The 13,501-nt window shown below is 43.0% G+C and overlaps 1 protein-coding gene across 1 annotated transcript in view; it reads right to left on the bottom strand.

The window, feature by feature from the left end:
* The window catches only part of Mettl8 (methyltransferase 8, tRNA N3-cytidine), a 92,325-nt gene that overhangs the window by 19,393 nt on the left and 59,431 nt on the right, over positions 1-13,501 (bottom strand). Inside the window, exon 3 of the mRNA XM_021152460.2 lies at positions 12,969-13,060. Coding sequence (XP_021008119.1) covers positions 12,969-13,060 — 92 coding nt within the window. The remainder of the gene's footprint in view (positions 1-12,968; positions 13,061-13,501) is intronic.

Here is a 13,501-nt window from a genome sequence, read left to right as displayed (position 1 = left end):
GAATTTCATAAATTCATTCTTTTTAATAGCTGAGTAGTACTCCATTGTGTAAATGTACCACATTTTTTGTATCCATTCCTCTGTTGAGGGGCATCTGGGTTCTTTCCAGCTTCTGGCTATTATAAATGGGGCTGCTATGAACATAGTGGAGCATGTGACCTTCTTACAGGTTGGGACATCTTCTGGATATATGCCCAGGAGACGTATTGCGGGATCCTCCAGTAGTACTATGTCCAATTTTCTGAGGAACCGCCAGACTGATTTCCAGAGTGGTTGTACAAGCTTGCAATCCCACCAACAATGGAGGAGTGTTCCTCTTTCTCCACATCCTCGCCAGCATCTGCTGTCACCTGAATTTTTGATCTTAGCCATTCTGACTGGTGTGAAGTGGAATCTCAGGGTTGTTTTGATTTGCATTTCCCTGATGATTAAGGATGTTGAACATTTTTTCAGGTGCTTCTCTGCCATTCGGTATTCCTCAGGTAAGAATTCTCTGTTCAGCTCTGAGCCCCATTTTTTAATGGGGTTGATTTTCTGAGGTCCACCTTCTTGAGTTCTTTATATATATTGGATATTAGTCCCCTATCTGATTTAGGATAGGTAAAGATCCTTTCCCAATCTGTTGGTGGTCTTTTTGTCTTATTGACGGTGTCTTTTGCCTTACAGAAGCTTTGCAACTTTATGAGGTTCCATTTATCGATTCTCGATCTTACTGCACAAGCCATTGCTGTTCTATTCAGGAACTTTTCCCCTGTACCCATATCTTCGAGGCTTTTCCCTACTTTCTCTTCTATAAGTTTCAGTGTCTCTGGTTTTATGTGGAGTTCCTTAATCCACTTAGATTTGACCTTAGTACAAGGAGATAGGAATGGATCAATTCGAATTCTTCTACATGATAACTGCCAGTTGTGCCAGCACCATTTGTTGAAAATGCTGTCTTTTTTCCACTGGATGGTTTTAGCTCCCTTGTCAAAGATCAAATGACCATAGGTGTGTGGGTTCATCTCTGGGTCTTCAATTCTGTCTACTTCAATTCTGGTCTACTTGTTTGTCGCTATACCAGTACCATGCAGTTTTTATCACAATTGCTCTGTAGTACAGCTTTAAGTCCAGCATGGTGATTCTACCAGAGGTTCTTTTATCCTTGAGAAGAGTTTTTGCTATCCTAGGTTTTTTGTTATTCCAGATGAATTTTCAGATTGCTCTTTCTAATTCGTTGAAGAATTGAGTTGGAATTTTGATGGGGATTGCATTGAATCTGTAGATTGCTTTTGGCAAGATAGCCATTTTTACAATGTTGATCCCGCCAATCCATGAGCATGGGAGATCTTTCCATCTTCTGAGATCTTCTTTGATTTCTTTCTTCAGAGACTTGAAGTTCTTATCATACAGATCTTCACTTCCTTAGTTAGAGTCACGCTAAGGTATTTTATATTATTTGTGACTATTGAGAAGGGTGTTGTTTCCCTAATTTCTTTCTCAGCCTGTTTATTCTTTGTGTAGAGAAAGGCCATTGGCTTGTTTGAGTTAATTTTATATCCAGCTACTTCACCGAAGCTGTTTATCAGGTTTAGGAGTTCTCTGGTGGAATTTTTAGGATCACTTATATATTCTATCATATCGTCTGCAAAAAGTGATATTTTGACTTCTTCTTTTCCAATTTGTATCCCCTTGATCTCCTTTTGTTGTCGAATTGCTCTGGCTAGGACTTCAAGTACAATGTTGAATAGGTAGGGAGAGAGTGGACAGCCTTGTCTAGTCCCTGATTTTAGTGGGATTGCTTCCAGCTTCTCACCATTTACTTTGATGATGGCTACTGGTTTGCTGTAGATTGCTTTTATCATGGTTAGGTATGGGCCTTGAATTCCTGATCTTTCCAAGACTTTTATCATGAATGGGTGTTGGATTTTGTCAAATGCTTTCACAGCATCTAACGAGATGATCATGTGGTTTTTGTCTTTGAGTTTGTTTATATACTGGATTACGTTGATAGATTTCTGTATATTGAACCATCCCTGCATCCCTGGGATGAAACCTACTTGGTCAGGATGGATGATTGTTTTGATGTGTTCTTGGATTTGGTTAGCAAGAACTTTATTGAGGATTTTTGCATCGATATTCATAAGGGAAATTGGTCTGAAGTTCTTTATCTTTGTTGGGTCTTTTTGTGGTTTAGGTATCAGTAATTGTGGCTTCATAGAATGAGTTGGGTAGGGTACCTTCTATTTCTATTTTGTGAAATAGTTTGTGAAGAATTGGAATTAGCTCTTCTTTGAAGGTCTGATAGAACTCTGCACTAAACCCATCTGGTCCTGGGCTTCTTTTGGTTGGGAGACTATTAATGACTGCTTCTATTTCTTTAGGGGGTATAGCACTGTTTAGATCATTAACCTGATCTTGATTTAACTTTGGTACCTGGTATCTGTCTAGAAACTTGTCCATTCCATCCAGAAGCTGTCAGCTTCTGTGTGCACACTCTCACCTGTGCAGACTACTTTTCCGGCGGAGTCCCGGAACCAACTATCTTCTGCCTCTTAAGTGCTAAGACTAAAGGCATGTATGTGTTAACACACTTGGCCTAGCAAAAATATTTTTAATCAAGTATTTTCTGTGGTTTTTAAATTTTCTTACAGAAAGTACACCATCCCAGTCTGTCTCTACAAATGCACTTTAAAATGACAAATGTGCTAACTGGCCATCAGAAAGGAAGGTGGGAATTATAAAGTCATGACTTCAGAGTGATGGGGTTCAATGTAACTGCTTACTCTGAGTGCCTGGTTTTACGTTTGAAGAAAGGAACTGAAGCTACTTGTAGAGGCCACTCCATAACTTCATCCCCCACCACAGACCCAAATCCAGAGAGATCTCTTCCTCCTGCTCTCCCACTGGGAGTCTCTGGGAGAATTACTGATGCTTTCTTGAACAGACAGGCCTTAGTGACTGATGTCATTGCAGGGTTAAGGGCCACAGTTAGGTCAATGTTCTCATAACCTCAGCATTTCTTAGCCTTCTGCTTCTCCCCATCTCTAATGTTCTTGCATTAACAAAATGATTCAGGCCAAGCAGAGTAACACAGGCCTGAAATTCCAACCCTTGGGAGGCTGAGGCAGGAGGATCATGAGTTAGAGATAGCCTAAAACACATAGAGAATTTGAAGCCAGCCTGGACTATATCGCAAACCTCTTGCCTCAGATAAACCATGGTGGCACATATCTTTAAGATTAGCACTGTGAGGTGGAAGGAGGTTCACAAGTTCAAACAAAAACCAAATGAGTTAATGAGCCAGTTAATTAAATAAAATAACGTGTTCACTCTGTCTTTCATTCAAAAACCATTTCTTGATTCCAATTATGTATAACAAGGTTAATCCTTAGGTTTAATCCATGGATTAAGAATTACTCTTACCCTAACAGACAGGCTCATGACATTTTAAAAGTGCTTTCAAAGTCTGCAAAGGCTTCCTAATGGGTCTGTAACAATTCTCAAGGGTTAGTGCTGGAGAAGAGTAAGGCAGAGGGCAGTACGTACGGTACACCATTCACTAGAAGGAAGGAGGAGAGGAGGAAATACATGTGTACACAAACATGCAGGCACATGTGCGCACATACTTACCAGTATAGGTATAAAACAGCACCAGGCATGATGGCTCATGCCTGTAATGCCAGCACTGGGGAGGGAGTCTGAGGCATACAACTGTGAGTTCAAGGCCAGCCCGGGTACAAATTGGGACACCGCCTTAAGGAAACAAATAAATAACAAAAAAAACAAACAAGCAAAAAATTAAAACCTGTGGTTTGAAGGAGAATTTGTTTGGTTTTGATCCATGTGAATTTAGCATCAATTCCCAAATTGCGCTAAGCCATGCATAAAAAATAAGGGACTCCCTTCATATTTCAAAGAGGCTCAACCTATGAACACGCAGCTGCTTGTAATCAGTCTCCTAGCTTTATAACTGCTCTGAAGCACTCAGTTCCCTTTATTTTCATCCTTACAGCCTTGTCCCACATGGACCTTCACCCATTTGTGGGCAGGCTTCCTGAGTCCACTGCAGCAGCTGAAATAAAGCGGATATTCTATTTGAATTTAAGTCTGAGAAGAGACTGTGGGTCCCTACAACTATAAGGAATGATGTGATATTAAGTCTAACCCATTTTATCACCTGTACTACCCAAAGGAAGCCTATTTATGGTTAATCCAAAAGTGTATGTTTGCCTTGAAAATATTCTGTGTTCTCTTCTAACAATCGAAATGCACCTGTGCACGGTGCAAGACAACAAAACAACAGTCTGAAAATTAGACTCAGGAGAAATAGACAACTTCCAGATTTCCCAAGACATTTCTTACCAGTTCTTGTCCTCCTTTGTCTTAAAAAACAAACAAACCAACTCTTTGTAACTCTCTCTATGCAGATAAAGATTTTGTTCCTAAGAAAAAGCAGCCCAAAGACCTACCTTTAAAGCTTACAAGACCCACGTTTAGTCAGATCTCAGGTACTTGTGAAGTGAATTTGAGATGAATCTCCATCAGCTGGAATCTTGTACTACTACACCTTGGCTCATCTCAAGGTGTATTCCCTTAAGAACTAACTAGGGTGGAGTAGGAAATCCAGGAGAGTAATGTCACAAAAATATGTGCAAGCATTACTATGTATTATAGGAAAGGATAACGCAGAGGCCCAGCCTAGAGATGAGAAGCAAACTGGCCAGCCCCTGAAACTACGGGACAACAAGGAGAAAATGCTCACGTGACAGCTAAGATACGGGGCAACAAGGAGAAAACGCTCACGTGACAGCTAAGATACCGGTGGCAACTCTGACATTTGTTTTCTATTCACCCCTGAAACTACGGGACAACAAGGAGAAAACGCTCACGTGATAGCTAAGATACCGGTGGCAACTCTGACATTTGTTTTCTATTCACCCCTGAAACATACGGGATAACAAGGAGAAAACGCTCACGTGATAGCTAAGATACCAGTGGCAACTCTGACATTTGCTTTCTATTCACCCATGGTGGATACATGTTTGGAACAGTGTACTAGAACGATTATTAGATAGCTCTATCCTTTGCAACACTGTTGGCAAAGATAAAGTATAATAACTGGAGGCTGGGAACATGGTTCAGTGGGTAACCCCTTGCTCTGCGATCATGAGAACCTGAGTTCAGGTCCCACAGGAAAACCCCTGCATGGCTGTGCAGTTCTGCCGCCTCAGCATTGATGGCGGCAGGCAGATCCCAAGAGTTCACCGGCTAGTAAAGCGGCATACCCACAAAACCACAACCAACCAACCAACCAACCAGAAAACAAGGTTCTGGTTTATTGACAATAAAGCTGAGTGTGCTAGAGGAAGAATCCAACCTGCTGTAGCTTCTACATGCCCACATATAGGTGTATGCAATTGCACACTTACATACTTACATGCATGTAACATATCCACATACTCACACCCTCACTGAATCATTCATATATATATATATATATATATATATGATCTATTCACCTTACCCAACTTCCTTTGATGAGAATAAGCATACCTGTAGAGCCTGTTTAACCCCCCCATATATATGTCTCTCTATATATGAATTTATGGAAAGCAAGCTTTACCAATTATGAATCTGTAATGATGTTACTGTAATTCAAATTACTACATTCAAATACGAAACACATTGGCCACCTAAATTCAATCCTAACTAGGCATAGTGGTGTACCCCTTTAATCCCTGGACTCAAGAGACAGAGGCAGGGACAGAGTCAGAGGCAAGCACACCACTGTGAGTTCCAGGCTACCCAGAGCTACATAGTAAGATGTTTTTCCAAACAAAACAAAAATCAATCAAACAAACAAATAAATAAACACTCCAACAGTGACAAACAGTTTTAGGCTCTATGTCAAATGCTTTTCTTAGATTTTTTTTTTCCATTTACTCCTAACAGTATAGTTACCTAGTATGCTGCTTATTAGCCTAGCTGAATTCTGCCTCCTTCTAATCTTGTTTATCTCTGGGAACAGGATGTTTCAAGGCCAGAAGTTCCTCATCAGGTGAGTTAGCCAAAGCCAATTGGCACTAAGATAGCTGACAGAGACTTCTGGAAGCCTGTTCTTTGTGATCCAATTTACCTACTGAGAGACACACCGGGCAGGTGGCCTGAGTTAGAAGTACCATACTATAAAGAAGTGGAAGTGCTTGAGAACTGTCATTCCCCGAGAAACACAAACACTCCTCCCCACTGACCTATTCTCCCCATTAACTAACAGCATAAAATAATGGGTTCCATTCTGACACGCCACACACACGCGCGCGCGCACACACACACACACACACACACACACACACACACGCAGCACACGGCACTTTGGCCACGGCCGCCCCATTCACCTTCCTTATCCTCCTCCTCCTCTTTGCTCCTCTTCACTTCCCCTTCACGTCACTGTCCCAAATCTGATGTTTTCCCTGCCCACCATGGCATGAGACCTGAGAGCACAAAATTCCCGCTTGTCGGTGTTCTGGACGTTGAATAAACTTGAGCTCTTCCCATGAACCCTCATTTTTATCCTCTGGGTTTGCCACACCCAATGAAGAGAGAAAATAAAAGAGGAAAGGATGGGAAAGGGAGGGGAGAAGACAACAATTTGGGGTTAACAATATCTTTCAGATAGACAACAAGAAATTCAATGTCAAAGGGCTTAAGATTCCCCCCCCCCAAACATAGCCAGGAAGGGCAGGCAGCATCAGGACCTAGATTAAGTCTGTCAGACTCCAGAGCCTTCGGACCATGGCCATCACATAGCACCATCTACAAAGTTAACATGTGCTCCCTCAAAAGTGCTCCCAGAGATAATCTGTTCTTCTGATTCTTATTTTCCTCTCAATTACAAAGCACCAAGTTGAAACCAGTCTAAGTTTTAATAAGTACAGGAGTGTTGTAAAAATAATGCTGGCTGGAGTTAGCCTTCATAAAGAGAGATAAGTACAGAATCAATTAAACCAAGTTCTTTCCATGAGATCCAATGCAAGCTATATGAGCCTACGGGATGAATTCATGGTTAGCAACAGAACCATAAAATGCTCTAAGAGTACAGGTTGGTTTGTTGGGTAGTCACTAGGCAGGATCAGCACCCGTGGCTGGAGTGTGTTCACCCACCCAACAGTGTCTTCCACCAATGCTGGTAACCCTGCAGTTCTGAGGGTGTTTCCATGACCTTGCAGAAGCACAGCTGACTTCATCATCATTATGGACCTGAGACAGGAAGCACCTCCAGTGGAGGATTGAATTTCTGGAATCGAAAGCATGCCTGCAATGGCAGGGAACAACAGGTGCCACTCTCTGACCACGACAAAGACGTCAGGCTCACTTTGCTGCTAACTGTCACAGCTTCAGGCCAGGAACCACAGTCTAGGCAGCGTAGGGAAAGCTGGGCTGCCTTGACTTTAACAGGCATCTAAGTGACGGATTTTCCTTGGAGGAACACTTTTTTCTTCTGTGGTCCTAGGTTGCTAGCTGTCCAGAGCAAACTGGTCTATGCTAGTGACAATGAAAGGGATACAGCAATTGGTTTCAGCCTAGTTTAGTGAGGAGAGACCTCAATTCTTCATTTGTTATGTTCTAGACTGCTGAGCAGAAGAGAAAGATAGCACACTAACTACGTTTACATGCTCACAAGCTCACAGATCATCAAAATTACCCTGCACATCATAACTGAAAAACCAAATCAAGCCATTTAGGTATCTGGAATATATGATGTGATAATATGAATTATGAAAATTTATTCTAAGTTGCTATGTAACAAAAAGTAATTTAAAGTTATTTTTGCACATCAATTACGCAAATACCTGAACTTTCAAAGTTGGAAATTTCCACATGTCACTGAAGGAAGTTCACTGTCTAATAAAAGAAAACGCTTAAAATTATAAAATTAAAAGTGTAATTCTAAGAGCACTGCGTGAAACTTTTAGCAGCCAGAGTCATCTTGGAGGCAGCTATATTTATCAGCACAGGGTGTTTAACTATTCTGTTTTTCTTTCCCTTCATATAGAACATTCTCTTCAGTGGTAAGGTATTCACAACACAAGGATACATTCTTTCATCAGCTGCCTAATGTAGCTAACCTACCCTAGGTAGGACTTTATTTACAAAGATATTTTAAAGTGGATACAGCAGCTGCTGTTGTTAGTAAGTTTTAAAAAAACCATTACATTTGCTGTACAACCAGCTGACATATAGCACACTGGAGATCTTTTTAAGGAAATTATAAAATATAATCATGTTTACTCAAGAAACACTGATTATATCTTTTTTATTTCTCTGGGTTAACCTGGTTTTAAAAGAAATATGAGCTATAATAAAATTGAAAAGTAATTAGGAAAAGAAAACATGGAATTAAAAGTCATTAGTCTGGGCAATCTAATTGAAGGAAATATTGCTAACTGGAGCCTGGGTGCTATACATTCTCATTATGCAAACGAGGCCGGGTCATTCAACAGCAAAAGGTGGTTATCTGTCATGCAGGCAATCTTATTTTCAGATTGTGAGTGTGGTTTTCTAACTTCTGTTCTCACCAACAGCTCTGACAATAGGTGAAAAGTGGGAGAAGGGAGAGTGACATACAGGGAGCAGAAGAAATGTGACAGGGTTGGCTAGCTGGAAGAATAAGCAGTATTCCTCCCAGGGGCTTAATAAAGGAGATAGGATCAATAACAGTGTGCCTGCTCTGCAGTGCTCTGCAGACGGGGTTCTTTGTGATACCAGAGCTCTGGCTCTTTCAAACACTCAGGGACTCTCTTAGATAAGGAAAGCTGGTGTCGAGGTCAAAGCTTCTGTCGGGTTCTCACTAAGTCTGGAAGCAGAGCAGAACGATCCTATTTACCTTGACCCATATTGACTCATCAGAGGGATAACACAGCGAATGAGAAGCCTCACCCAAGACTTGAGTGGGGTCTGTGATCCTAGCAGAGACTGCTGTGTGGCTGTCCCTGAGACATGCTGCCATTCAGTGATGTTCCTCAGACCACAGCTTCCTTCCTTGTTACCCACTGGGAGCTTAGCCCTCTCTGCACTCACTACCTTGCTTTAAATACAAGATATCCCACGTATAACTCAAGTCTTTTCCTGCAGTGGTCCCCTGACACCGTGGCGCCCGGTGTACTGAGTGGCGGGATGCAGAGGTGACCCAGAACAAATCTCTACTTCTTTGAGTCATTCTGAAATGGAATCTTTAGTTCTTTATCTTCACAGTAGCCAGAAGAAACACTTAGAAAAAGGGCTGTCACAGCAACGGCAAAGCAGGCACCTCCGAGTGGTGCCAGCGCCTCCTTGCTTCTGCCTTTCCTCTTCTATGGAGTGGCCCGTCACCACCTTTCTATTTTGGTCCCACTATGGTTCTGTGGGAACCGTCCTTTTCCTTTACTGCGGTTTCTGAGGCTCTAAAATAACCTCCTCATTAGCTGCGCTCAAGTTCATTGTTAGCTCAAATAGGACAAAGTGGGCGGCCATGCGCAGAGAACTTTAACATGATCAGCCCTGCTCTATTTAAGTTCGGAACACAAACATTCAAAAGGGAGTTTTAAAAAATCCCTGCCTTTTCATATTATTAGGATAATGTGCAGATAATAGCATGAATGAGTTTTCATTTCCTGGAAGCAAATTAAAACAACTGACAATGTTGAACTTTGTTCAGGCTGGAGGCTCTGCTGTATTCAGGAGGCCACTAGCAGAAGCTTGAGTAATGTGGAAAATATGTCCACGCAGCTGCTGGCAAAGAACTGAAGTTATACTTCCTCAGAAGCAGTGACAGAGCTCCTGTGAGGGAATGTGGTGCTGGCCGATGGAAGGCAGCACTGGCCATGGGATGAGCCCTCAAGTCCAGCCTCAACAATCCCTGGCTGTATTCCACCCCAGGTCTGTCCGGCTAGAGCCCATAGAAATAGAGTAATTCCACCGGGGTCAGGGGCTCGTCTTTCCTGTCCACCCAAGGATACACTGATGCTGAGGGTGAGGAACTACCACTAAGGAATAACAAACAAGGCCAGAGGAATCGATAGGCCACCAATGACTCCAGAGAGCAGGATTGGTTGCACTGGCTCCTTTGCCAGCTAAAGGCTGAGGGCTGTCCCATTCTCTTAGCCTTCCCAGATACCTTTGCTTCAGATTTCAGCAGCTGCAAGCTAACATCATTTCAACTGTGCTTCTCCTGATTTTCATTCTGCGCCTTACAGGGAGGAGTGCAAGCGTTTTTCCCTGGGGAGTTCCTGCATATCTGGTCAATCTAGCACTAGAATTCTAGCTTTGGGAGAATCCTCCTATATACTGCCTGAGAGGTATTTAGCCTTTTGATTTGTTTGTTTTATTTTATTTTATTTTTTTGTTTTTCAAGACATGATTTCTCTGTGCAACTCTGGCTGTCCTGGAACTCATTCTGTAGACCAGGCTGGCCTCGAACTCAGAGATCCACCTGCCTCTTCCTCCCGAGCACTGGGATTAAAGGATTGTGTCACCACTGCCCAGGTATTTATGTGACATTTACAGTCTCCTTTGGACCAAATATCTCAAAAGCAACCACAGAGAATATGTCAACAAATGAGCAAATCTGTGTCCTAATAAAACTTTATAAAACATGGTGCAGGCTAGGGAAACGGCTCAGTGGACAAGGTGCTGGCTGTGCAAGAATTCAACTCCTCTGAACTCACAGAAGAGGTATGACCGCTGGGTGTCATCCCAGCACCAGAGAGGCAGAGAATGGAGAGCCCAGCGGCAAACTTGCTACCTGGACTAGTCATAATAATCCCAGCGGTGAGGAGGCAGGGTAGGTGGGTCCTGGAGCTCCCTGGCAGCCAGCCCAGCCTCCTTGATGGGGCCTAGGCCAGTGAAAAACCCTGCCTGACCCCCTCCCCACAAAAGGTGACTAGTAACTAAGGAAGAGCACTCCAGGTTGCCCCCTGGTCTCCACATGCATATGCACACATGTGCACTCGTGTACACATGAACATACCTACACACACACACACACACACACACACACCAAAAGGAGAGAGCACAGGCGATATCCTAAAGAAAAGGTCATTTTAAGAAAAATAAGGTAGAAAATGGTATACAGCGAGGACAGCTGTTAGGCAAAGTGACTAGGAGTCACTCACTATGAAGGACACTGACCACTTCTAAACATTTTTTTTTTCTGTGTGACATTTTTAAAATTGTGGTAAAAGCACATAAAATGGAGCATCTTAGTCATTCTTAAGTGCATGCTCCCACGGCGTTAGGTCTGTTCACGCTGTTGTGAAGCAGACCTCTGGACTCTTTCCATAATGCAAACTCTAACTCGAACCCCACTACATAACTCCAACTCTCCACCCAACCAGCCCTTGGCAATCACCATCAGGTAGCACATTTCATTATCATTTATGTACGGTAGCTACAGGCCCTGGAAAATGGCTGTTCATGCCATGTCCTCGGAACATCGAACATTGGGCACTATTCCTCAGGGTACGGTAGCTACAGGCCCTGGAAAATGGCTGTTCATGCCATGTCCTCGGAACATCGAACATTGGGCACTATTCCTCAGGTGTTAGCACTGAACTGTTCTTCCCTCTAAGGCTAAACTTATGTGTCTTTTCATTCATTCATTCAACAGGGCACTATTTACTAGTGTTGCTTGTCTTATAACACTTGTGGTTTGATTATGTTTCTCTCTTGCCTAACACAGAGACTGCTGATATGAACATGGAACGCATATTATCTCTTTGAGAGTGTGCTTTGAATCTTTTGGGATCTATCTTTAAAGTGAATTGATGTATTATAGGGAGTGCTACTTTTAAAACATTTAAAAAGATTCATTTTATTTGTATGCGTGCTTGCCTGAGTAGATGTAAGTGCTCCCCATGCCTGCCTGTTGTCCATGGAGGTTAGACGAGGGCACTGGATTCCGGTACAGGAGTTACAGGCAGTCGGTAGCTGCCATGTGGGGGCTGGGAACCGAACCAGGGTCCTCTGCAAGAGTAGCCAGTACAGTGATTGCTCTTAACTGCTGAGCCATCTCTCCAGGCCCTCCATATTTAATTTTTAGGGAGCCTGCACAATGGTTTCCATAGTGGCTGTACCATTCACACCAAATGTGCACAAGGGCTCCTGTTTCTCTGCATCCTTCTCAACACTTGTCAATTACTAGTAGTTTAATAATAGCCCAAGACGAACTTCAAAAGCTATTTATGAAGTTGTCAAGCTGGGTCCCTGAATTAAACTCTAAACACAAAGTCTCCCAAGAAAACTGCTTTTGATTCCCATTAAAACCTTACCCTGGGCTGGGAAGGAGGCTCAGTGGGGAAAGAGCCTGCTGTGAAGGCAGGAAGACTTGAGCTAGGGTCCCTGGTGTGGTGACATGCTTCTGTGACCTCAGATCTGGGAGTGGGGGTGGGGCAGAGAGAGAGCTCACTGTACAGCCAGTCTAGCTGAAGCAGGAGTGCCAGGCTCTGTGACAGACCTTGTCCCCAAAAAACTCAGGCGGAGAGTGAAAGAAAAAGACACTTGAAATTGACCTCTGACTCCCATGTGCCCCGAACTGCTCATATATGCACACATACACACTAATGCACGAACTCACAAACACGCACTCCCTTATCCTAAAAGGCCAATAATATTTTGATATGACGTTTTCTTTTTACTCAAAGTTTATGAATTTGTTAGAAGTTTCCAGCAAGTGAAATACACAATGACACACTGAGAGTGGCGTAGTTAGGAGGAAATTTTAAAGTTATATTTTCATATCTTGCTTAAAATGCCACCCATATGCATATCTCCCAGAAAAAGCAATATGACTACCAAAAGACCAATTACAGGGTGAATACATAATTTATTTCATTAATTTCGGTTCCACTACGAGGGAAGAACTGGGAATCCCACCAAAGGTAGCAAATGGGTTGACTGGCTGGGGTGGCAGCTCAGAACTTCCAAATGCTGGGACAGGATGCCAGCCTTACCTTGCTCTTCTGGAGCGACTCGTGTGGCTGAGTTTTCCTCTACCTTTTTTCTAGCTGCGTCTTCTTCTTCTTTAGACCACTGCATGTGATCCCTATTAAGGAAAAAAAATAAGATGCAAGCCATATTTGACAAGTGGGGAAGGCAGAGCCCATGTGGCTGGGGACTCCACCACACACTCTAGATTAAGGCCGACATATGTGATACAAACTGACTCCATGTCAAAGGAACTCATTTGTGTCAGGCCTGTGTTCTGTTCCTGGTGCTAAGTGCTGCCCTGCCACTCTTACAGGTTTTCTGTTTAGATCTGGCTGTGGGACCAGCCAGCCGCTGTTGGGAAATGGCTGCTCTAGCCACATCCTCAGGACATTCCAGTGCAGGACTGTTTGAGTGCTGATGTGGTGTATGCTCCTCTAAGGGTAAACGTACTGCCTTTCTGTTAACAGATGTCTGCTAACTGATGCTCTGTTAACGTCAGAACAGGGCAGCCCTTAAAAGGACTTGATGTTCCTGTTATAACACACATTTGACACTC

The sequence above is a fragment of the Mus caroli genome, unplaced genomic scaffold, assembly GCF_978045245.1.
Source record: "Mus caroli unplaced genomic scaffold, Mus_caroli_1 scaffold_2, whole genome shotgun sequence".
NCBI lineage: Eukaryota > Metazoa > Chordata > Mammalia > Rodentia > Muridae > Mus > Mus caroli.
Note: the sequence above shows the minus strand (reverse complement) of the source record. Positions and strands in the feature narration are given on the sequence as shown.